This window comes from Nestor notabilis, unplaced genomic scaffold (assembly GCF_000696875.1).
Source record: "Nestor notabilis isolate BGI_N333 unplaced genomic scaffold, ASM69687v1 scaffold8343, whole genome shotgun sequence".
Lineage (NCBI taxonomy): Eukaryota > Metazoa > Chordata > Aves > Psittaciformes > Psittacidae > Nestor > Nestor notabilis.
The window spans coordinates 14649-36042 of NW_009923343.1; the positions used below are offsets into that span (position 1 = coordinate 14649).

A 21394-nucleotide genomic window follows, 5' to 3' on the forward strand; every position below is an offset into this window, starting at 1 on the left:
AATTTTCTCAAGCATGCACTTGAATGTAAATTATCTTCAAGTGCTTATCTGCATCTCATGAAATCTCAGCAAGCATCATAGGAGATGGTGACACACATTTCACTCAAACGTAGAAGGATTCTCTCAGTTTGCTAAAAGTGGCTTCCCAGGATTTTTGTCACTGAGGAATCCACCTCAGATCAGAGCTAGCTTTGTGCTTGGTGAAAAGGGTCAATACAAAGGGACACCACCAACTGAGTGTATGTGGTACTAGATACCAGAGCGGTTGGTAGCACAGAGCAGTAAAACATCAGCTAGTGATTCAAATAGCATTTTTCTCCTGAGAAGTCCACCTCACTTGTCCAGCTTTCCTCTGCTGGAATATCATTGACCACAGTGAAAAATCCCACATGCAAAGCTGATGGGATAGATGGAGAAGGCAGGAATCAATGCTAGAATCCTTGAAAGGCAAAGAACACACCTCTGCCCATATCTGCTTGTGGCTTGTGTTTGTGAGGAGGAAAGGGTAGATCTATCATAGAATGAAAAATTACAGCTGTCAGCACTGACACATCAAACAGGACAGAGGGCAGAGCTCTCAGAAGAGAAACATACGGGATGTGTAATGCCTGCCTGTTACACCAGCCTAGACTATTGTGGGTTTTTTTTCTCTCAAAGGTTTTATTCCTGGGTTAGTGGGAGGTAAACTAGTACTCCATGTTTTTTTCACTCCATGTTTTTTCTTTTAACATCTGCTTTTTAACTAAGTCCTAGGTTGTCAGTCAGGAGATTAAGAAAATCTCCTAACTGTCAAAAATTAAAGACTAAAAATCACAGCAGGAGAGTAAAAAATGAGTAAAAAGAGTAGTGTTACTCAATGGCATACACATACTGCAAGGTGGAGCAGCACCATGGTTTTTTTTAACAGTTTACCTCTTTGATTCAATCAAGAGTTGTTTTCCCAGCCAGCTACAGCCTTCAGCATTTGTACGAACAGAGACAGGTACTTGTAGAATAATACACAAAATAGGTAGAACTGGGTAGTTTTGTGCTTACCTTAATAGCTCTGTGCGCTAGATGGGGCAGCACTACTGGCTGGACCCTTAGGAACCTCAACAGGGAGGTTAAAGATTATCTATCTAGCTTGGCAGACTGAATTTAGTTATCTTCCTAACATCCTTAGGGAGACAGCTAAGGAGCACGCTAGTTTGGCCTTCATCTGCCACAGTGACTGACCCAGCATCTTTCATGAGCACGTAGTCCATTCACAGGTATTCAGCTTCAAGATGTAATCGGTGAGCTTATAATAAATAATCGTGTATTAAAGTCTACAAGAAGCCAGCTATATTATTGATGGGATGCCTGACACCTAAGAGAGGTGTTGGGGTTTTTTTATCCTGTTAATCAATCAGCAAGATGAACTAATATTTTAAAAATAATCAATAGTTCATACAACAACATTCATGTCAGGTTCACAGTAAAGGATGTCGCAGCAAGTACGCAACAAGAAACACACACGATTCGAGCCAAGCTTTACCAGTGAAGTTGGTGAACATTTTCAAGTGCACGAGACAGCAAGAGTGAGAGCATGGAGTCCCCAGAAGATTCAAATGGACATCAGCAGTGGATTAGCTGAGAAAATGTACGTGTTTAGATATGAGAGCCCTTAACAACACAAAGCAGGAGCACAAATAGGATGTGATCGACTTCACTGCTATGAAGAAGATTTCTTTCCAAGCCTGGGGAATGCTGGCACAGCTTAATATGAAATAAAAAGAGCCCCCTTTAAGCCTAGCACTATATGTTCTTCACCAAAGAGGAGTTATGGTCCCAGTGACATCTCTGACGGCACAGCAACCTAATTTACCATCCCAGTGTAGATCAACTTGAAGCCCAGCCATAAAAAATGCTGCAACATACATCATTTGCTGCAGTTCATTTAAAATCGCATATTCATAGCCTGGTAATTCAGCATTTACTGGTTTTGCACCCACGAGCAACATGAGCAACTAAAAAGTAATTTTTCACTTGACCAATTAAATAAATAGGGGTTTCTGCAATGTTCCTGGGAAGTAGTGTGAAGAATCGTTTCTCAAAGCTTTCACCTGCCTCACTGCACTCAGTGAAAGTGTTAGATGTTACTTTTTGGGAATCAAATATGGGTTTTTTCAAATCAGATTCACATTACCCCTTCCCCCAGAATGAAGCCTTTAGGTGTTGCAGAAGCGTGTGTGGACTCTACAATGGCCTGAATGTTGTTTGTCATCAGGTTTATTTATTGCTGTTCAGGCTCTGAACTCTCCCTTTAAGACCAGAGAGTGCTAAAACTGCACAGATTGCTCTCCTAGGCAAACAGCTGGAGTTGGTGTGTTCTGGGGCAGAAGTGTTTTTGTACCCAGTGTCCCCAAGGGTCACCCATGGCCACTACAGCAAAACCAGAAGGAAACAGAAAGCACAGAAACAGGCTAAGCGTTTCCATGGCACTCTTAGGACTGGGATGCTCCAGACTGAAGTCGCTTACATTGCTGGCACATAGGTATGGGCTGCTTAAAGGCCTTAGTATCTGGTTTGCGCTCAGATATTTAGCTGCAACAGCATCTCCCCCCAGAAGTCTGCAATGGGCAGGACAACCATTCCAAGGCCTCAGAGGGAATGAAGTGCTTCAGTCAGTGGGTGAAAGACCGACTGCAGTCAGGATAATAAATAAATGGATAATAGTTTTGCAGGGAATTCTCAATTAACCTCTACCTAGAAACTGAGGGACAGGTCTCCATTTACATTAGACTTGGGACAAAGCGATTTAATGGCCTTGCACTTCAGCAACTGTCAACAAAGGACTGAAGAAAGCCCATCACCCAACTGAAAAGGATGTATTTCTGTAGTGCTAAACATGAGGTGGAGAGGTTAAGTAGTTTGCCCAGCTAAACTTCAGCAGAAACAAATCCAAAGCAACATTCATGATGCTATCACTAACTCACACTATTCACAGCTAAAGCAGTGTTTGCATGCATCTTGTTTAGCAAGACACTGAAATTTTGTCTGGCTGAAATTTTTGTCTTAGCAGTTAATAAATTGATAACTGTAGAATGCTTCAACCACTTACATTAATAGATGTGGCTGGTTATTATAACAGATTGTCTTCCTGCATGTCTTATGTCATTTCTGCCTTCTGACATTACATTTTCCAAGCATGACCTTACAGTATATTTGTATGCAGAGAGACTGCCCAGCAATTACATCTACAAGCCAAAATCAGAAGCGCATGTCAGTGAAGCAAATGAGAAATTTTGACTTCTCACTTGTATTTAGATAAGTTCATAAAGACATATTATTCTGTTACTTACATCCCCAAAAAAGCCACAGGCCTCTTAGAGGGAGGTTGTGCAAACAGAAATACGAGTATCCTGGAAATGTAATTCTGCAAATAGAAAGAGTGAACATTAAGAGCCAGATTCTACTCTGTGACACTAGCTTTTGGTCCTATGGGCGAGACCCGTGTCAGTCTGCTGGACCTAGGAGCTGTGAAGGGAAGCTTAATCCATCCTTATACCCAACATCCTGAAGAATCCTGAAAAGACGTGGACTAAACAGATGGACAAGCAGCAGCAAAGTTAGAAAGCACATTCCAGAAACAAGAGATGCTTTTGATGGACCGTTTGTGCTTATTCTTACAGGTGCAATAATCCTGTAAAATGCAAGCTGTGTATTTATAACTGTGAGACACACTGCCATGAGCTTTGGATTTTTCCAAGCTGTTGAGTCTTTTCCAATCTTCAAAGTAGGTTTTGGGCCCCCAAGTGGTCTTAGCATCTAGCACAAAGTTATACCTGTCCCAGGTTTGTTTTTCTGTATTCTATTTAGCCTGCAGGACAGAAATCTTAAAGGGATCTTATCAATATATGTAAATGTCTGATGGAAGGGAGTAAAGAAGAGGGAGAGAGGCTCTTTCCAGTGGTACCCACTGACTGGAAAAGAGGCTACCTCATGACCTAAAGAACTGGAAAGGTCCATCTAAGCTGCTGAGTGACAACTCTTCCTCCCTCTTCCTCCTCCCCTCTCTCCTCCATCTCTGCTCTGGCTGCTGCAATTTCCCTTGAGGATGTTGGAGCCAATTTTCCTTTTCAGTCCCTGTTTGTGTAGACATAAAAATACACAGAATATAAGGAATCAATACTCAAGAGTCTCTCCATGCCTCACTCACTGTGGATTTTAATATTTAGATTAATTCAGACTTTGATCCTTTTCTAAAATAATAAACAAAGAGCTCCCTCACAAATAACAAAGCACCAACCTTTCTTGCCATAGCAAAGTGATCCAGTGATTAGAACAAAGACTCAGTTCACAAACAGCCTAAACAGAATAAAAGGCTAAATTTGCAAGTGTTGATAGTTGCAACAAGTAATTCATAACAAGTTTAAATGGCGTCATAAGTCTAAGATCATAAGACTTTCCAAGAGGAACAGATTAATCAGACTTATTTCTGTGCTGGCAGCAAGTAGTTGTCTCAGCAATTATCAATGCAGAAAAAGGCTGAGTGCATGGCAAAGCCAGACCTCCCCCAGGTAACACAGATTTCATTGCTGAACTTCACTTTTAGAGAATTTCCCTTCGGTGTACACTAGATGTCAGGGTTGGACTGAAAGGATGAGCCCATCCACTCCACCACGCAGCTCTCTGCATCCAGCTGGGTGCTACCAGCACTAGTTCTGCTAAGGAACTGTTTTACCTGAGATTTGCAAGGAACAGTCTGCACAAACATCCTCTCCCCGCCCCCGCTTTAGAGTATTTTGTTTAGGCCAAAAGCCTCAGGCTTTGGAAGAGGGAAGAGACATCCTGAGATCAGAACTACATTACATTTGTAGGAGTCACATACTCGCTCCCCATGATGCCTCAGGTAGGTCGTTTCATTCCCTTATACCTTGACTACACAGCAGTACATTCGAAACAACAAGTTATCTCTGCTTCATGGCAAAAGGGAGAGTGTGGACCAGGAGTGCGAAGACAAAAATCATGGCCTTTGTGAGATGCCAGTGACACAAACCCAATAATCCAAATAAATTACTGGTAATAATGAGAGGCAAACAAAAAAGAGGATCCTCTTTTAACTTCTGCAAATGCCCCAGTGCTGTCGACTTGTCCAGAGAACAGTTAGATGGAACTCTGCTAGGTAAAGTGCTAACCAAAGGTGTCCTAAGGGGAAAGAATGACACAGTCAGAAAACGTGTTTGGTAAGACAGTATAATTTTAAATTTCTATACAGTCTATTTTTGTAAAACATTTCAGGCTATTCTACAAGCAAAATACAGTTCTCAGGGAATTCCTAGAGATAAATCACATTTCATAAGCAGGCGGCTTTAAAGTGCATTCCTCTTTCCATTTGGTTTAGGCAGTGACCCAGTCTGGCTGCTGGAGTCATGCAAGTTCTGATGGTGGTTAAGGTCAAAATCACAGACATTAAGCACAGGGTAAACCAGATGAAAAGAAAGGAAATAAGGTGCCATCGGAGCCCTCAGGCAGTGCAGCAAAACACTGCGGGAAGGTGTCAGACCTCTGGGTGGGCACACATGGAATTGTAGTGATCCTCTCTAAAGGAGCGAGGGGAATCCATAATACTGGGAAAACACCCTGGCCCTTTTCAGCCACGATTTTAATGTGACTGTCACACAGCAGTGCTACATACACCAGCTGGTGCAGTTTTGATGTTGGATGTAGTTACAAACCTGTAGTGTGTGGAACAGGCTGTGATTTGCAGTGAGTGAACTATCGACAATAGAATCGGTAGGTGGCGGGGATACTGCAAGAGGGGTCAGCCTAATTCTTATAGGAGAAATTTTACCTCACAAATCTTTGAGACCTCCTCGGAGGAGCCCACAGTGGTTTGCAGATCTCCATTTTGACAAGGTGCTGCTCCAAAGGCTGTCATGGATTGAAAGAAGATCATAACATGTGATATTAAGATGGGCAAATGACAGGTTATCGATGGGGGAAAGAGAAAAAGAAGAGAGAGTGGGATGAACTGGTCAGCATTCACAATAAAGGAGGATTGTCCTCTTTGCCATTTAACATGATTATCCTGAAGATGTGATTTGGAAAAGGTATTGATGGAGGAAGAAAACACACGGGGAACAGAAATGAAGGATGTAAGGTTAAAAAAAGAAGCAGCAGCATCCTAATTGTCAAAACCACCAATTCAGTGATGGTAAGTGCAGAAAAATGCATATATGGAGAGGCAACCCCAACTCCCCAACTACTAGGATTCATTATAGATGATGTTGCAGATACTACTACTCAGTGCTCAAGGAGGTGCAAAAAGGAAAAAACAACTTTAAAAACTATTCAGAATAGCACGGAAGATAAAAAAGAAAGTGTCATTACATTGTTTTATACCTGCATCTTGAGTATTGTGTGCAGTGCTCACCCTCCTGTTACAAAAAGAGATTAAAAGACAGAGAAAAGAAAATACAGAGAAAGAGAGCAGAGTTATTTCCACTGTTTCTCACAGTTTAAAACCTTGGGGCGAGAGGAACCTTTACAGAGAGAGCACATGCCGCTGTGACACTCAGGCCCATGGGACACTGTGCAGCAAAAGAACACGTGGGATCAAACTCAACTGAATGAATGCCACAAAAGACAATCAGTGTTATTTAACATTCATCATGGTTTGTGCAAAGAACAGTTTTAATGCTGTGCTATGTCTTCTTTTACTAATGAGTGAAGCAAGAGGATTGTTTGTACTCTAGCCTCCTACCTTCAACCTCCTGAACACCCATCACACTGTGATATTTAGGACACTTCTCAGTACAGCCAGGCAAGAGAAACCTCTCTCATGCTGTTGGAAATTAGAGTTGTTGTCATGTTACCTGGGGTAGGCAGAAGGTCACACTGTGAAAGCCATAAGGAGCCCAACAATCTAGGAAAGCACTGGCTTCCTTAACTTGAGACAATGGCATACAATCACTTCTTTTAAGGTAACAGCCCAATAATTTAGTGCTGTGTGGGTGTCTGCTGCAATAATAAGGAGGCTATTGAGAACATTTATAACGAAATGTCCATTATATTGCTTAACTAAATCATACACTTGCTTTATGTAGAATTGCAGCTGCTGTACAACACAGTATGGCCTGTGCAACGGGTTACACGTTGTCTTCCGTCCGGCTGTGATGAGTGTCCTTCCTCTTTATCTCTTTTGCTATTTTCTATTCCAGCTCTGGGAAATATGTTGGATCTTCTTCATCCTTCCCCTCTGGTCAAGCAGCTTACATGTCACCGGATGTTCCTCCAGTTTCTTGTGGGAGGCTGGGAAATAGTCTCCTGAGCTGTGAGTGGGCCTTCTGAGGAGCCGCAGCTGAGGTTTGATGGCTGGTGGTGACAAAGAAAGAACAAGGATGGTTACCATCCCTAGTATTCACTCGCTGCTGGGCAAGAAATCAATTCCTTGGAAGCTGCATCCATCCCGCTCAGCACAGCCTGTCTGTGCAAAGGAGGGTTCCTCAGCGTGAGAGCCAGGACTCTTTTGGGTTAATGGGTAGTTAGAGAGGGTTAGGAAAAGGTTCAGGGGAAAAAAAGATCACAGAAGGGTTTGGGTTGGAAGGACCTTAAAGACCATCCAGTTCCAACCCCCTATCATGGGCAGGGACGTAAATCATAAATATAGATGTAAAACTCTAGAATGAAGCACAGACATCTCCAAATAGAAATCTGGGCAATTAAACCCTTTGGAATACTTGATCTTGAAATCATGCCCTCATTCCAACATCCCAGAAAATTACACCAATGCAGGTGAATGCCAAGGAACATGCTCAAGGTTGGGAAACAACAGTTACGACAGAAGATGAAAGTGCCAAAAGTATAAATGAAGAAGAAACATTATACTTACCTAGCTATATGCAGATAGCTAAACATCGCACGGTTTTCAAAATACCATTGAACAAGGTCATTTTAAGGCAATAAATGCAGATAAGATCCCATTTCCTAGAATTCAGGAAGAGGTGGATCCAAAAGGTTTCTTATGATTTTCCAGTAAACTACAGGTCATTGTGAAAGTCACAGTGGGCTACAAATGAATTTGACTATTCTCAGCTTTCTTGACTCTGTTTATTTGAACTATGGCTTGCTTTCTTACATTTTTACATAGGTAGAATAAAAAATTCAACATGACCAAATGTATTCATCTTCTGCTTAGTTATTATTTGCAAAATAACCTAGTAATAAGTCAATAATTAGCATGACAAGCACTTTAAAGTCATTGCTCTCAGCATGAATCCTAAGCAGCAGAAAAGATTCCCCTGTGTGACCTAGCCAACATCAAATGCTAGAACAGTCACACTCCCATCTTCATAAACTCTTTAAGTGATTAATCATGCTCTAAAATGTCTTGGGAAACAAAAAACCCATGGACATAATAAACTTCAGAGGTACACATCCGGATTTCTGCATAGTCATAATCTTTCCTGTTCTCAAGTAGACTAGATTGACATTCGTTAAAAGCTTGAAAAATATCCAGGTGAGCTACTGTTCTTTGAGGCACATCCATTTTTCAGATTAATTCTATTTTCTGTACTCAGCATGGATTCAGCCAAACTGTTATTGGATTTTCCATTGTTCAGCATGGGGGAATATTTATTGTTAACTGGAATTTTACTGGAGTTGTTGCCAACAGAGAAGACTTGGCTTTAAGGGGGTTTATCCAGAACACTGGCAGTGCTGTTTATCATCCTCATACAGGAGTTGATAAAAGGCATCTATGACATTTAATTTCATCAAGCTTTAGTGCCTCAAAGTGATGAGGAGAAGACTCTCTCAGGACTCTAGAGGTTGGTTCCCAGATTGCTCACTCACTTCTCATGTGACCTGGACTGTAACATTCACCCCGGCTTCTCCTCATGTAAAGTGGGAATAAAACAAGCTTCCCTCACAGGGTTTCTGTGGGCTTCAATAGGTTATGACTCTCAGGTGCTTCGTGCATGGAGCATGTAAGTAAGTAAGTATGTAAGTATTACAAGTTTCTATCCTTGGTGCTGCTAAGGCTTGAATTTCCCTTTTTTCATTTAAGGAAATAATTCCTTTTTAAAGATCATGGCTACCATCAGGAAATAAAAGCAGAGAATAGGCCTCACATCCCCACTTGTTCTTTTCCTTACTTACACCCTAGCAGTGGCTGCAGCTGTGCCTGCAGAAACAATCTGCTGAGGTGGTGGCTGCGAAAGAGCATCACACCAGGAACAGCTTGGAGAACAGAAACATGCTACTGCACATCTATATACGGAGCCACACTATATCCCATCTGCTGGCACAGCAACCACTGACAGTAATATCTGTAGTAAAACTTTTTAAGGACTCTGCTTGAAGTTTGGGGGTTTTTTTTCTTGGTGATTTCTTGTTATCTTCCTGCAGACTTACTCTTTCTTTCAGCTACTGTGAATTATACATATATGACTGCCCTGCATATGCATATTCAAGATAGTATCTTGTTCACATTAAGCCATTATTCTGTGTAACTGCTTCATATAACCTTCCCTTTCTTCTAACAGTTGTGTGGGACAAAGATGAAGGGATTGAGAAAATGGTTACAGTGGTGAAATAGAGACAGCAGGGTTTGGTATGTTTGTGCAGGGAAGGGCACAAAAACTGCGATGCTTTGGCCTACAAAACAGCCTTACTTTTTCCCTTCAGCATCTATGTCCATATGATAAAGGCCCAAATTAACTTGCCAACTGAATTTAAATTGCCTGTGAAGCCTGCACTGCTAGCCACAAAACATAAGGCATTTATCACAGAATCCCAGACTGGTTTGTGTTGGAAGGGACCTTAAAGCTCATCCAGCTCCAACCCCTGCCACGGGCAGGGACACCTTCCACTAGAGCAGGTTGCACCAAGCCCCTGTGTCCAACCTGGCCTTGAGCACTGCCAGGGATGGGGCAGCCACAGCTCCTCTGGACAAAAACCCTGACGTGCAGTAAAGACCATTAAAAACAACAGTTTGTTTGTTCAACCCCAGTGAATGGGTTTAACTTGTTTAATGTGATGTGTAGCAGCCATGCCATACCTGGAGAAGAAGTCATGTCCATCTCCCAGACAGTAGGCACTGTGAGTGCCTATTCTCAAGTTGTGCACGTAAGCAAATAAAAGTGAGGTGGTACTGACTGACCTGGCAATGTAAGGTGGTTTGCCGAGGAGCCCAGACTTGGGAAGTCAGTTGAACGTCGTGCTGGACCTTTAAAGAGAAAGAGTAGTTTCAGCAGAGATGAATGAACCCGAGTCTCACCAGCCATTCAAATGCTTTTTGTAGTGCGGCCACCACTACAAGGTGTTTGCTGTCTTCCTTCTGCCATTTCTTATCCATGGTTTTAGGTGAGGCTAACAGGGAATATAGCTTCACTTCTGGGGACTTTTCCATCCAGAGGAGTCAATACCAAACATATCTTTCTTGTTTGTACTCGGGTATCTCTTACACTTACCAGGGCTTGGGTGGAGATATCCAGGTTACTGATTCTGGAAGTTTCAGATTCTGAAGTTTTGGACCTATGAACTGCTGCCAGATCCCAGACAGCTTTCCCTCCAGCTACTTCCATGTCCCACAGAACTGGCAAACACCAGCTTTATTGCCCAGTGCAGCTCTGAAGACAGTTACACAGCACTTACCTTGAGTCTGGGGTGGTTCTTCAAGCGGCTGGCATCACTTTGGGAACCACCAGTTGGTAATAGCTCCGGACATTTGTCACTGGCGATACATGCCAGAGAAAGGACTCTGATACTGAATTTGCAAGCAGAGGCAAGTCACCCGAATCATTAGATGCCTTTTCTCAACCATCTTTTCTCCCTTCTTGCTTCTGTGGCAATCAGTATTTTTGATTTGAAGATCACAGTCGACTGCATCAACACCCTCAATATCTATCAGAAACTGGCAGGTTGGTTTCATCTCTACTTGCACTGGACTGGAGGTACTTGCAGACTCAAACCAAGCTGGTAAGGCATAAGAATGCAAGCAGGTACAGTGCTGAGTACATTGCATGTTCTCCAGGATAGCAGTACCAGTGAACCTCACAGAGAGGAAAGGAATGCACAAAGCCTTTCATGCTTGTATTGAACATGTCTCAACTTTACATCCTCCTCAGAGACAATGGTTTGGCCTCTGCCTCTCTTCATCATGATTTTTTCCCTTTTTCAAGGAAAAGATCAAATAGAAAAACAGCAGTGGGATAGGAAAATACTGGTCATTGCTTGTGTGGTGTGATGCCCACTGTGCAGACACTGCCCGGTTCTACCTGTGGGGTAAGGTACTTTGTAGAAGGTCCTATGTGGAGATGTAGAGCTGTAAGAAGAGGTCTCTAAGCAATATTGGAGCACAGGACACCAGCCCTGTGGGACTGATTCTCATCTTTCAAGTGGCACAAAGAAAAAACATCACACAAGCAAGTGTTTGAGTGGGCACGAGTTTGGTGTGCTGTTGTTGGGTTAGATGATCTTCTTGGCTCTGATTTTAGTCAACAGAGAAAAGGGGAAAGGTGAGGTTGACATGTCTAATCCCCAAACAGGCAGAGATTTACCTTGGGGTCCTTAAATAAGCTATTTGAATTCTCTACCTCACTTTCCCTGTGTTTAGATACTAGGTAATGCCACTAAATCCTCCTCAAAGGGGCAGGGGGTGGGCAATGACTGCTGTCCAAGCAACGTTCCCACTAGGCTGAAAATAAAGATGATTATTACCAGTAATCTATGGGGAGCTGGACACTGGAAAGCAAATGGCAAGTGCCGTGCCTGGACTGGACGTAGAAAGCACCAGAATAAAAGGAACCCTTCTACAGCTTTAATTCAAATGGAGCAGAGATCTCATTGGTTTTATTTGGTAATAGGATGAACATACATGGACTCAGTTACAGAAAAACTGGAATGCTGAGAAATGGTTTATACATTCAGAGACCACAAGCCTCTTCTTTCAAATAAGGAACTAGCAATAAATACATATTGTTTAAAATTATTCTCACAACATTGAGAATATTTCGCATTACAAATGGCATCATTCATTTCAGGTTTGCATTTTTTTGTTTCTTTATGAGTCTTAACAAACCAAAGAGGTTGTTTTTCATTACCCGTCCCAGACGGTCCCAGGAGCAAATGTGTTGAGATTTGCTCTCAGCATGCATTTTAACTTGTTGTCTAACCCCTGGTGCAAAACAGTGTAACAACCTGCCTCTTTCTTCCTTGGAAAATGTTAGAGAACAGGTTTCTGTTGTTTATTTTAGTTCAGTTCAAGACAGGCATCTGCATTATCAGTTCTGCTAATATAAACATATGCTAAAGTTTATGTTCAACTTCATACACAGAATTGCCTGCAGAATGCCAGCTGAGAAAAGGTTATTTTTTACAAGACCAAGATCCTTGAATTTGGTTAATTTCCCCTTATCCTCCCTACCAATAGCTTTAAAGTTTCTTAACATTAGTTAGGAACTGTCGCTGTAGGGTTAACCACAAGAGCAGTGGAACCTCCTGTCCCAGATAAGCCACCATGCTGAGGGTAGTCAGTGCGCTGCGGTAAGACTTTGGCTGCAGTGCCTACAAGAAGCAGCAGCATCAGAACAAAGAGGGAGAGAAGAGTCTTATTTCAACACCTCGAGGTGGAAGCAGATCCTACCACAGCACAGGAAGATGGAGCCACCCTGATGCATTGGCTTCACACCGACCGCCCTGCGCGCAATTGGCTGTGTATGTTAAGTTTATTTCATCTTCAGCCCCAGTGGTGGGACCAGCAGGACTTTGCATGCAACTTCCTTTGATTTCAGTGCAACTAAAAGAGAGACCAGGCCCAAGGTGTTATTTTGCTCCAAGCTGATGTTGCAAACACAATGGCTTTTGTCTACTGGGGAGAAGAAAAGGGAAGGGAAGTATCCGTGTGAGAATCTGGGCCTGTAGACGACCAGAAGGTCTGGTAAAAACCCAACCAGAACCCTACAATAAAAATAGCAAATATTTAAAAAAATTGCATATAAAAGTGTATAAAAATATCATCCAAGCAAGAAGAAAAGGAAAATGCTCGCTCTGTCATCCTACTGGTAGGTTTTATCACTAGAAAACCCCAATGGCCATAAGTAAGTTTGTTTGACAGATGCACTTCTACGACCACCAGCAGAGACACCGGGATTACATATATTCCTCCTACCACTGGATAGCTTCTAAACCCAGGGTGTTATGAATGCACAGAAGCTGATACACATACTTGGAAGAAACTGAAAGAATACAAGATGCCAAGAGTGTGCTGTGAGCAAGTGCTGTTGTGCACTTAGGTATTGAGGGTAAATAAACTTGTTAAAACTGAGCTTCAGGTCCTCAATCAGCTTGCCTGAAACAGCTCCATTTTCTTCTACCTGGTGGTCAAGTCACCAGAACAGGGCGAGCTGATGCCTTGAAGGCCAGCATGTGCCCCACTCCTGCTAGGATACAGATCAGATCCCTCTGTGCTTCTTGGGGATCAAAAGAGATATTACAGCAACAAGAAGGCAGTCTCAGCAAGTGAGAATGCATGGCCAGCATTTGGCATTGCCTAATGGCATTGGCAGTCATTCCGCCTTGACCGCAGTAATCAGATGGAGAAAGGTTGTCTGGGATCCCAAAACTTGTCTGCCTGTGGAAGCAGGGGGAGCACCCGGCACTAACTGAACCTGGAGCAAACCTACTCGTGCGGTGGGTAACACGAGTGGGAAAAACCTCTGTACCTGCTTTGAAGGCATTTATGCCTTTATGCTATGTCTTTTCTCCCTCCTTTCTAGGTGGCCAGCACTGATGCCCACCCCCTGGAGTGATCTGCATGGAGTCAGTGCCTTGAGGCTCCTTCTCATCTTCAGCCAGCTTTTCCTCCTTTTGAGTGCTGATGTTCAGACCCCGCACCAGCACAGCTCTGAGATCAGCACTGGTTCAACACATGTGAAAGCACAGGATTGCTCTGTTGTTATTAACTACTGGATTAAAACAGAGTAAGAGAAAAGAACTTGGTTATGCTGTTGTTTGTTGAGTATAATGGCTAATGTATGGGATAGACCATTAGAAGATGATGAGTTTCATTATTATAAAATGAAATGTGAGGAAAAGGAGCCAATAAGAAATATTTAAGACCATCTCATGAGTTCCTGGAGACAGACTGGTTTATTCTAGTTGAAATAAAAGAACTACTGTTTTTGTCAGGTTCCATCATTTCGAATTTGAATAGATTACTGTGCTTTTTAATTAAAAGCCACATTTGGGACCCGCTGTAGAGTTTGCAAGGCCTAACAGCAAATTCAGGTGGTATTTGCCTTTAGCTAGGTGAGCTCAGCATTATCAGCTATCTAGTCTGAAATATTGCTTCCAGACTGAGCTTGTAAGACTTCATAAGTACATATGCAAACATGTGCATATTCAAAGGGTAGTTTGCAAAACCACCACCGCATCCCATTCCCCTCCTGCATAAGCAACTACACTTTGGAAGGTTTCTCTCCAACAAGAAAATTTCTGCCTGAAAACAAGAAACATGGAGAAAAAGGAATTTGCCCCCTTCATTCACGCATCAGGAACTAGGCTCCCAAATTCCAGATTCATTCTGATGCTAAACTTCCTAGTGTATTAATACATAGTGTGCTTACCAGCTGCATTTCCTACATTGACTACTCTGGAATAGGTTTTAAGTCTAAAATTGTAAAATTTCTTGGTTTTTTAATCTACCACCTATTTTATTATTAGGAAAAAGAAAAGTTCTCTTCTGGTATCTTTTTTCTCCAACATGGAAAAGATTAGTGACATCCATCATCTTTTTATAATTAAACACAGAAATCTGACCATATAACTTTGGGTAAATAGAATTTGTGCAGTCTGTAAGGAAATCTGCTTAATTTAAGCATTTTGAGAGGGTGCATCACAGGTTGTTACATTTGAAACAAGAAACAAATCACTTATTTCCCATGCGTGAACACTTCTCAATGCTGTCACAGGAACACACAGTTCAAATCACGGACTGAGTGCAGCCCAGAGAACTGGCACCTTGGAACCACTTAAATAATCAACAGGATGCAAAGAGGGTGGTGAAACCCTGGAACAGGTTGTCCGGAGGGGTGGGAGATGTCCCATCCCTGGAAACATTCGAGGTCAGGCTGGAAGGGACTCTGAGCAACCTGGTCTAGTTGAAGATGTCCCTACTTATTGAAGGGGGTTTGGACAAGGTGACCTTTAAAGGTCCCTTCCAAACCCAAGCACTACAGCACCATGAGTCAAAGGTCTACTAGTTCCCTGAACACCAATCCCAGCTAAAGGAAAAAACAGTCAGGGATACTCACAATGGTATCCCTCATTATTCTAAGGGCATAAAGCACCTGGATTCTCCCTCTCAAGTCACACAGCAGCTTCTGGGAAGCAGAAGGTGCCTGGTGCTCTTCCAGCAAGGCCGAGCTTCCCAAGAGCACCAGCAGTCCCTGCGCAGAGGTAGAAGGCGTGTCCTTATCACACAACTTCCCAGCCTGTGCCACCCTCCAGAAGAAGCACTGGCAGCATGAGATCCCTCTGTGCCTACTGGAGGGTGCTCCCAAATAACTGTGTAGAATTGCAGCACGAGGCCAATGGTAAGCTCCTTATATTTGCAGAATTTCAGGATTATTCATTGCTTGTATAATCTTAGTAAGGATGGAAAAGGATCTCTACATCTGGAGAAAGATAGGTAAGGGTGAAAAGCAGAAATCCTTTCTCATTCTATAAACATAGGCCATCAGATGATGAACGCCTGATCCTTTTCCACTGTTTCTTTTGTTCGTTTCCTTTTGGTGGAATAAAATAAGAGCAAGCAGTTCTGTTATTATTATCTTTTATTTTTATTGGTTTTGTACACAATTGCACAGTGGCTGATCTCTAGTTTGACTGGGAAGTGACTAAACATACCATTCCTTGGCTCACAATGCACTAGCACAACGCTGCAGAGTGTTCCAGGGAGGTGGGGGGCGGGCAGAGTAGGGGGATGGAGGTGTGATCCTCAGAGGGGACCCCACGATAGATGCTCTCATCTGGCCTAGTCTCTTGGCAGGATTTCAGTTTCTAGATTTCACTTTCTAAATTCCCAACCTAATAAATTTCATGGGGAATTTTTGACACAACAAATAATTCCATAAATTGCTCACAATTCACTGTAGCTTATTCAAGTGATTTTCAAAGGGCAGGAGCATGTTAGAGCTAGCTCTGACTGCCCGTGTATTGCAAACCATTCTGCTGCATACCTTTGTGCTGAGATTGGTAACTCTGACCGTAGCATCTCTTCTGGAATGGCAGCTCAGACCTGCAGCCCCCCCAGAAGATGGCAAATCCACCACTTGCCTTACTAGCTCCTGCTGGTGGTGGATAACCCTAACATTTGAGGAAAATCATTTTCCAGTCTGATTTCACACCTTTGTGCCAATGCATGAGAAACAAGAACTGACCAGCTGTGACTGACACAGTCTGGATTCGCTGCCTGAAAGAAACCACTCCCAGAAAGAAAGAAAATACATATCAGAAACAGATGAAGAAAATTATTTAGGTATTTTTAAGTAACATTATTATTCTACTGTGCATAATCTAAGGCATCTTTAGTCACTGTACATTAGGTAAGGGCAGCTTAAAAAATATTGACTAAACCATCCTGCACCTCCGACTAAACACTCAGTGAGGGGATGCTCCCCCTGACTTTAGGGACTGAGTCACTGCTGCAGCATTTAGTTCTGCATTATTGACGTTTCATCAGCAAGCCTTCTAAGAGCCTGGTCGGGGCTGGAAGTCATATTCCACCACTCTTATCTGGGCTGAATGCTGATGGAGAGGGGAAAAGGAAGGTGGGAAAGTGCTACGTGGTGACACAGCCCTCTGCCCGTCACACCACATGGAGCTGGCTGTGGGGCTGCTGCCCTCCCAGCACTCTGCTTCCCTTAGAAAATCTACGACTGAACCAGGAGCTCATGACTGGGAACACTACGTGCCCTTATATTTATTTCACATAAATGAGCTGGTTCAGCGAAGCCAACTGCGAGTTCTAAGAGCTGCAGGATTTATTTCTGTACTTCTTCCTTCTGAAAATAGGTGATTGAAGTGCAGCCTTTTCACAGCATGAACCTAATCTAAATCTCTGGCTTTGAACAAACTCAAACTCCGGTGTCCAAAAAAAGAACTCAAAATGTGTCTAGCCTCAATAATCAAAATCCCAGATACAAACACTCCTGAGTGAGAAGGTATTCATGTTGAAATGTGGATTTAGGCTGAGCTCGCTGCTGTGATTTTTGCTAGTGTCGCAGGAAGCTTGTCCCTGTACATGCACAGTTTAAGCAGGAACAGAGACCCAAGCTCTAATATATAATATAGGCTGGTGGTAAAGTCCTGTGCTTTTGAACATGAAAAGGAAACACTAAAGATTTAACTTCCTAAGTCAATGTTTTGCATGTTCTCTACATAGCAAAGAGCCATGACAGCAGTCTGATTCCTTGTATAACACATACACAAATAACACAGCAAGACCTCATCCTGAACAAAAAGGAGTTAGGCAAAAAACAGCTGTATGTGTACATACAAGACTTGATTTCCACATAGACAGGTAAAATTACTTACAGTTAACTGGATCCCTACCAAGATACCAAGTCAGAAAAGCACTCACATACATGTCTGATGTTTCTTATACAAAGATACCTTCCTGAATCAAGGCCTGAGTTAGGTTTATAACATTTCTTCTTAGAAATGGGCCAAAATGATGGCTACTTTCCATGTGTCTAACTCCACTGGATGCAACAGTTTTATCCATTGACTCCAGCAGCGTATTTAGGACACACTGTTTCATTTTGGTTTTGTCTGTACTTCTCCAGCAATGCTTTTCCCTTTCTTTGGCCTGTCCATTCAGTCAGTGATGAAAGAAAGACCACACTGAGACGAAAGTAACAACTGATCTGTGTGATTCCCTGCATGATTCCCTGCTACCCTTCGTCTCTTAGATATTCATGTCACATAAAGAGTAGCCCATGAATGTGGGAAACAGCTTGTTATCTGTAATCTCAAGTTAAGGCAGGCACATCAAGCAGTACATCAGCACATGCTCTCAGAGTCTGACAACAAAATTGCCCCAAGGGAATATGGCTTTCATTGAATTATTCCTTTCCTATTACTAACAGCAAAATCAAGGCAAACCAGTGAGTCTGCCTGCTGTTTAGAAACAAAAATGTTTTGCTATCATTGCATTGTCTGGGAAATACATCAAATTCTAACAAGTGGTCAAATGACTCTACAAATTACCATTCTTATTAACAAAGTCTTCTACAGCAAGGGTAAAACTGGTGGCAAATTCTGTCTACCAGCAATTGGAAAGGCTCTCAGGGAAAAGAGTAGAAGTGAAGTATTATCAAGTGAGTTTTTTAATATGTGTATATTCTTTTGCATCATCCTAATGTTGGTTTCACAAGCTGAGCCATAGCAAAGGGCAATACCAACTTTTGAAGATGCCTCTCATGTATTGGCTTGACCTGTCCATAGGAAAAGAACCATTGGGTGGTGAGGCACTGGAACAGGTTGCCCAAAGAAGTGGTAAATGCTCCATCCCTGGCAGTGTTCAAAGCCAGGCTGGACAGAGCCTTGGGTGACATGGTTTAGTGAAAGGTGTCTCTGCCCATGGCAGGGGGTTGGAACTGGATGACCTTAAGGTCCTTTCCCATCCAAACCATTCTACAGTTCTATGATTTGCATCAGGAAACCACCGCTTGTTTTTCTTAACAAAAAACTTCCCAAAACAACAGAAAATGCACAAATACAGGATCAAACAAACAAACAAACAAAAATCAAACTGACCCAAAAAACCAAGGCCCCCCCACCCTAGAACCCAGAGTCATTAACTGTGAAGTAGCCAGTGGGAGGAGGAGTGCTTTGAAAGTTGTTTAACGCCTTCCCCAGAAACTGGACTTTGCGGAAGGAGGAGAACAGGAATGAAGAAGCTCAGCTAAAATGATGAAAGAAATTTGCAGTCTCTTTTTTTATATGTTTTTACTCTTCTGTATCTGGAAAAAAAAAAAAGAAAAAGAAAAAGAAGAAGTGTCAAATGCTGCCTTTCTCCCCTTTGTCCAAGGAGCGGGTAATCTGGGAAAGAGAAAGGAAGGTATCAGTTTAGACAGCCTCATTTCCTCCAAGCAGTGCAGCTTTGCTTAACCGTTGAAAGGCTGCAAGGTGAAGCCCACCAAAGTAATACCTCTTATTGGCTCAACTAGAAATATCATTGTGTCCTACACAAAGTGAAATCCATTGCTGTCGGACTAACTTAGTGGGAAGTCAACCTTTGACATCAACAGGATCATGTAACAGAATCCAACATGCTTAGATCGAGATCCTATAAGGTTTCTTTGCTGTAGGGCTCTGTGATGACACTCTTTGCTCATCAGCTCTTTCAGTACCTTTTTGCTCATGAAAGCAACAATGTTGTACATGCGGTTTGAGGTGAAGAAAATGCTCCGAACTTTTGGACTTGATGACCTTAAAGGTCTTTTCCAACCTCTGACTCTATGATACTATGACACACAGATCACTACCTTTTAAGAGCCCCTTTCTCCCAAGCAGATTGCAATGAGAAGCACAGTCTTATGTACAGGTAAGTGCCTGAGACTTAAAATATGTGCATTTTAGAATCTGTGTGACTCCTCTGTCAAATATTTATAATCCTTCAGCCTCAAAATTAGGGTCTATTTAACTAACATTATCCTGAACGTACAAACCTAACTTTTCTATGTAGTTATACCACAAGTGATCCTTCACAACTAATAGATCTTCCTCAAGAAGAAATGTAGACAAGAAAACTTCTTCTTCCTTTCTAGTGAAAAAGGACAGTTTCTAATGAAAGAGGACATTCTGTCCAACCCTCCTGATATCCTTCTCTAGAAATCCTCTGGAAAAGTTTAAATGGAAACATGAATATTTTACTCTATATTGGCTGTCCCAACCAGTTATGTGAATATGCCTGGCACTCTGCTTAGCTACTGCTGTTCTAGCAATGCCTGTGCCTGCGGAGTTGGAAAGTGCACTTAAAAGGGTTCTCTCAACCAAGGAGATTCATCCCAAGGAGAAATAAATTAATCTGTAAGGCTGGACATGTCTTTGAGATGTGACTACATCAGAATCTCTTTGGGTCCCTTTCAGAAAACAGGTTTGTTTTGCCTTCAATAATATATTGCTCTATTTTTTTAAGGAGTATTTGGGCAAAGGCAAAACAAAGAGCTAAGATTGTTACTGGATTGCAATATCTCTGATGAATGCACACAGTGGCTGCACAGATTTATCAATGAGTTGGTATCATTTTCTTCTACTGCATAGTTAGCAGCAGGACTTCTTTCAGGATGGTCCCCTGTAGGTTGTTACTACAATATCTTGCTCACTGATGCAATTCAAAGACACATTTGTAAAGAATTAGGCTTTCGGCATTTCATTGGATTTATTTAGACTCAACTGTCATATTCCCAGCACTACTGGCAGCATAATCTACAACAGGCAATGGTAACAGCCATAACAAGGGTACTACACTTCCTTGATGTCTTCCTATCTCAAAAGTTCAGCCTGATTTACTGTCATTAACAGGATCATAACAATTCTCTGACATGTAGCATTAACCACATTTTCAAGAGAAGAGTGACCCAGAGGCAAGGTAATCATTTGGCACATGTGGACATCTTTGAGCAGTAATTATTTCTGAATCTCTTAAATGATGTGCTGAATCACAACAGGAATCTGAAACAGAGCTCCATGTACCACCCAAAACATTCTCCCCTGCCTATGCTGTCTCTACTCACAAGACTTTTAACCCCTTTTATCCCCATTAATCAAACAAGGGAAAATGCAATGTTTTTTCCAGACTCCAGACATTCCCTGTGGAGAACTGAGTCATATATTGCTTTTTTGCTTCTTTCAGACACATTGCCAGCTCCAGTGAGAACATTCCAGTACAGCATTTGCTTTAAATTGTTTTTCTACGTGGTGGAGCAGATGTGTTGGTTTCCTAGCTGAATTTTCCCTTTGGATGCAATATAGCTTCCCTACAACTACCTTAACCTTGGATGTGATTCAGCTACTGTCTCATTTCAGCACAATAAATCCAGTGCAAATATTAGCACATATCAACAGAGGTAATTGAAAGAGGAAAAAGAATGAATATGCAGCACTTGGTACACATGAAGACTTTAAGCAGTTCACTTGGCATATATTGAGTTTCATTATCTGAAACAGCCTCATGTGAATGCACATCTCAGTCCTTCCGTGCTGCAGATGAGTTTATATTGTTTGTCAAGTTTGAGTGTTGGCCTTCCCCGTGATCATTAATGCAGACACTAGTACTTCTACAACTCTTCATGTGACACATGTTAACATCTAACAGCTCTTCATGTTATAACAGTCTTCCAGTGCCTAAAGAGGCCAAAAG

The 21394-nt window shown here is 42.2% G+C and overlaps 1 protein-coding gene across 2 annotated transcripts in view; it reads right to left on the minus strand.

Moving 5' to 3' along the window:
* Nucleotides 1-7168: 7168 nt before the first annotated feature.
* PDE1C (phosphodiesterase 1C, calmodulin-dependent 70kDa) overlaps nt 7169-21394 on the minus strand; it is a 65722-nt gene continuing 51496 nt past the window's right edge. The window contains exons 16-18 of one of the 2 annotated variants that reach the window (XM_010012088.1): nt 13619-13645; nt 10127-10161; nt 7169-7338 (exon numbers count right to left, since the gene is read on the minus strand). In XM_010012088.1, the coding sequence (XP_010010390.1) occupies nt 7169-7338; nt 10127-10161; nt 13619-13645 (232 nt within the window). Of the gene's footprint in view, nt 7339-10126; nt 10193-13618; nt 13646-21394 lie in introns of both variants that reach the window. The other variant, XM_010012089.1, reaches the window with a different exon arrangement.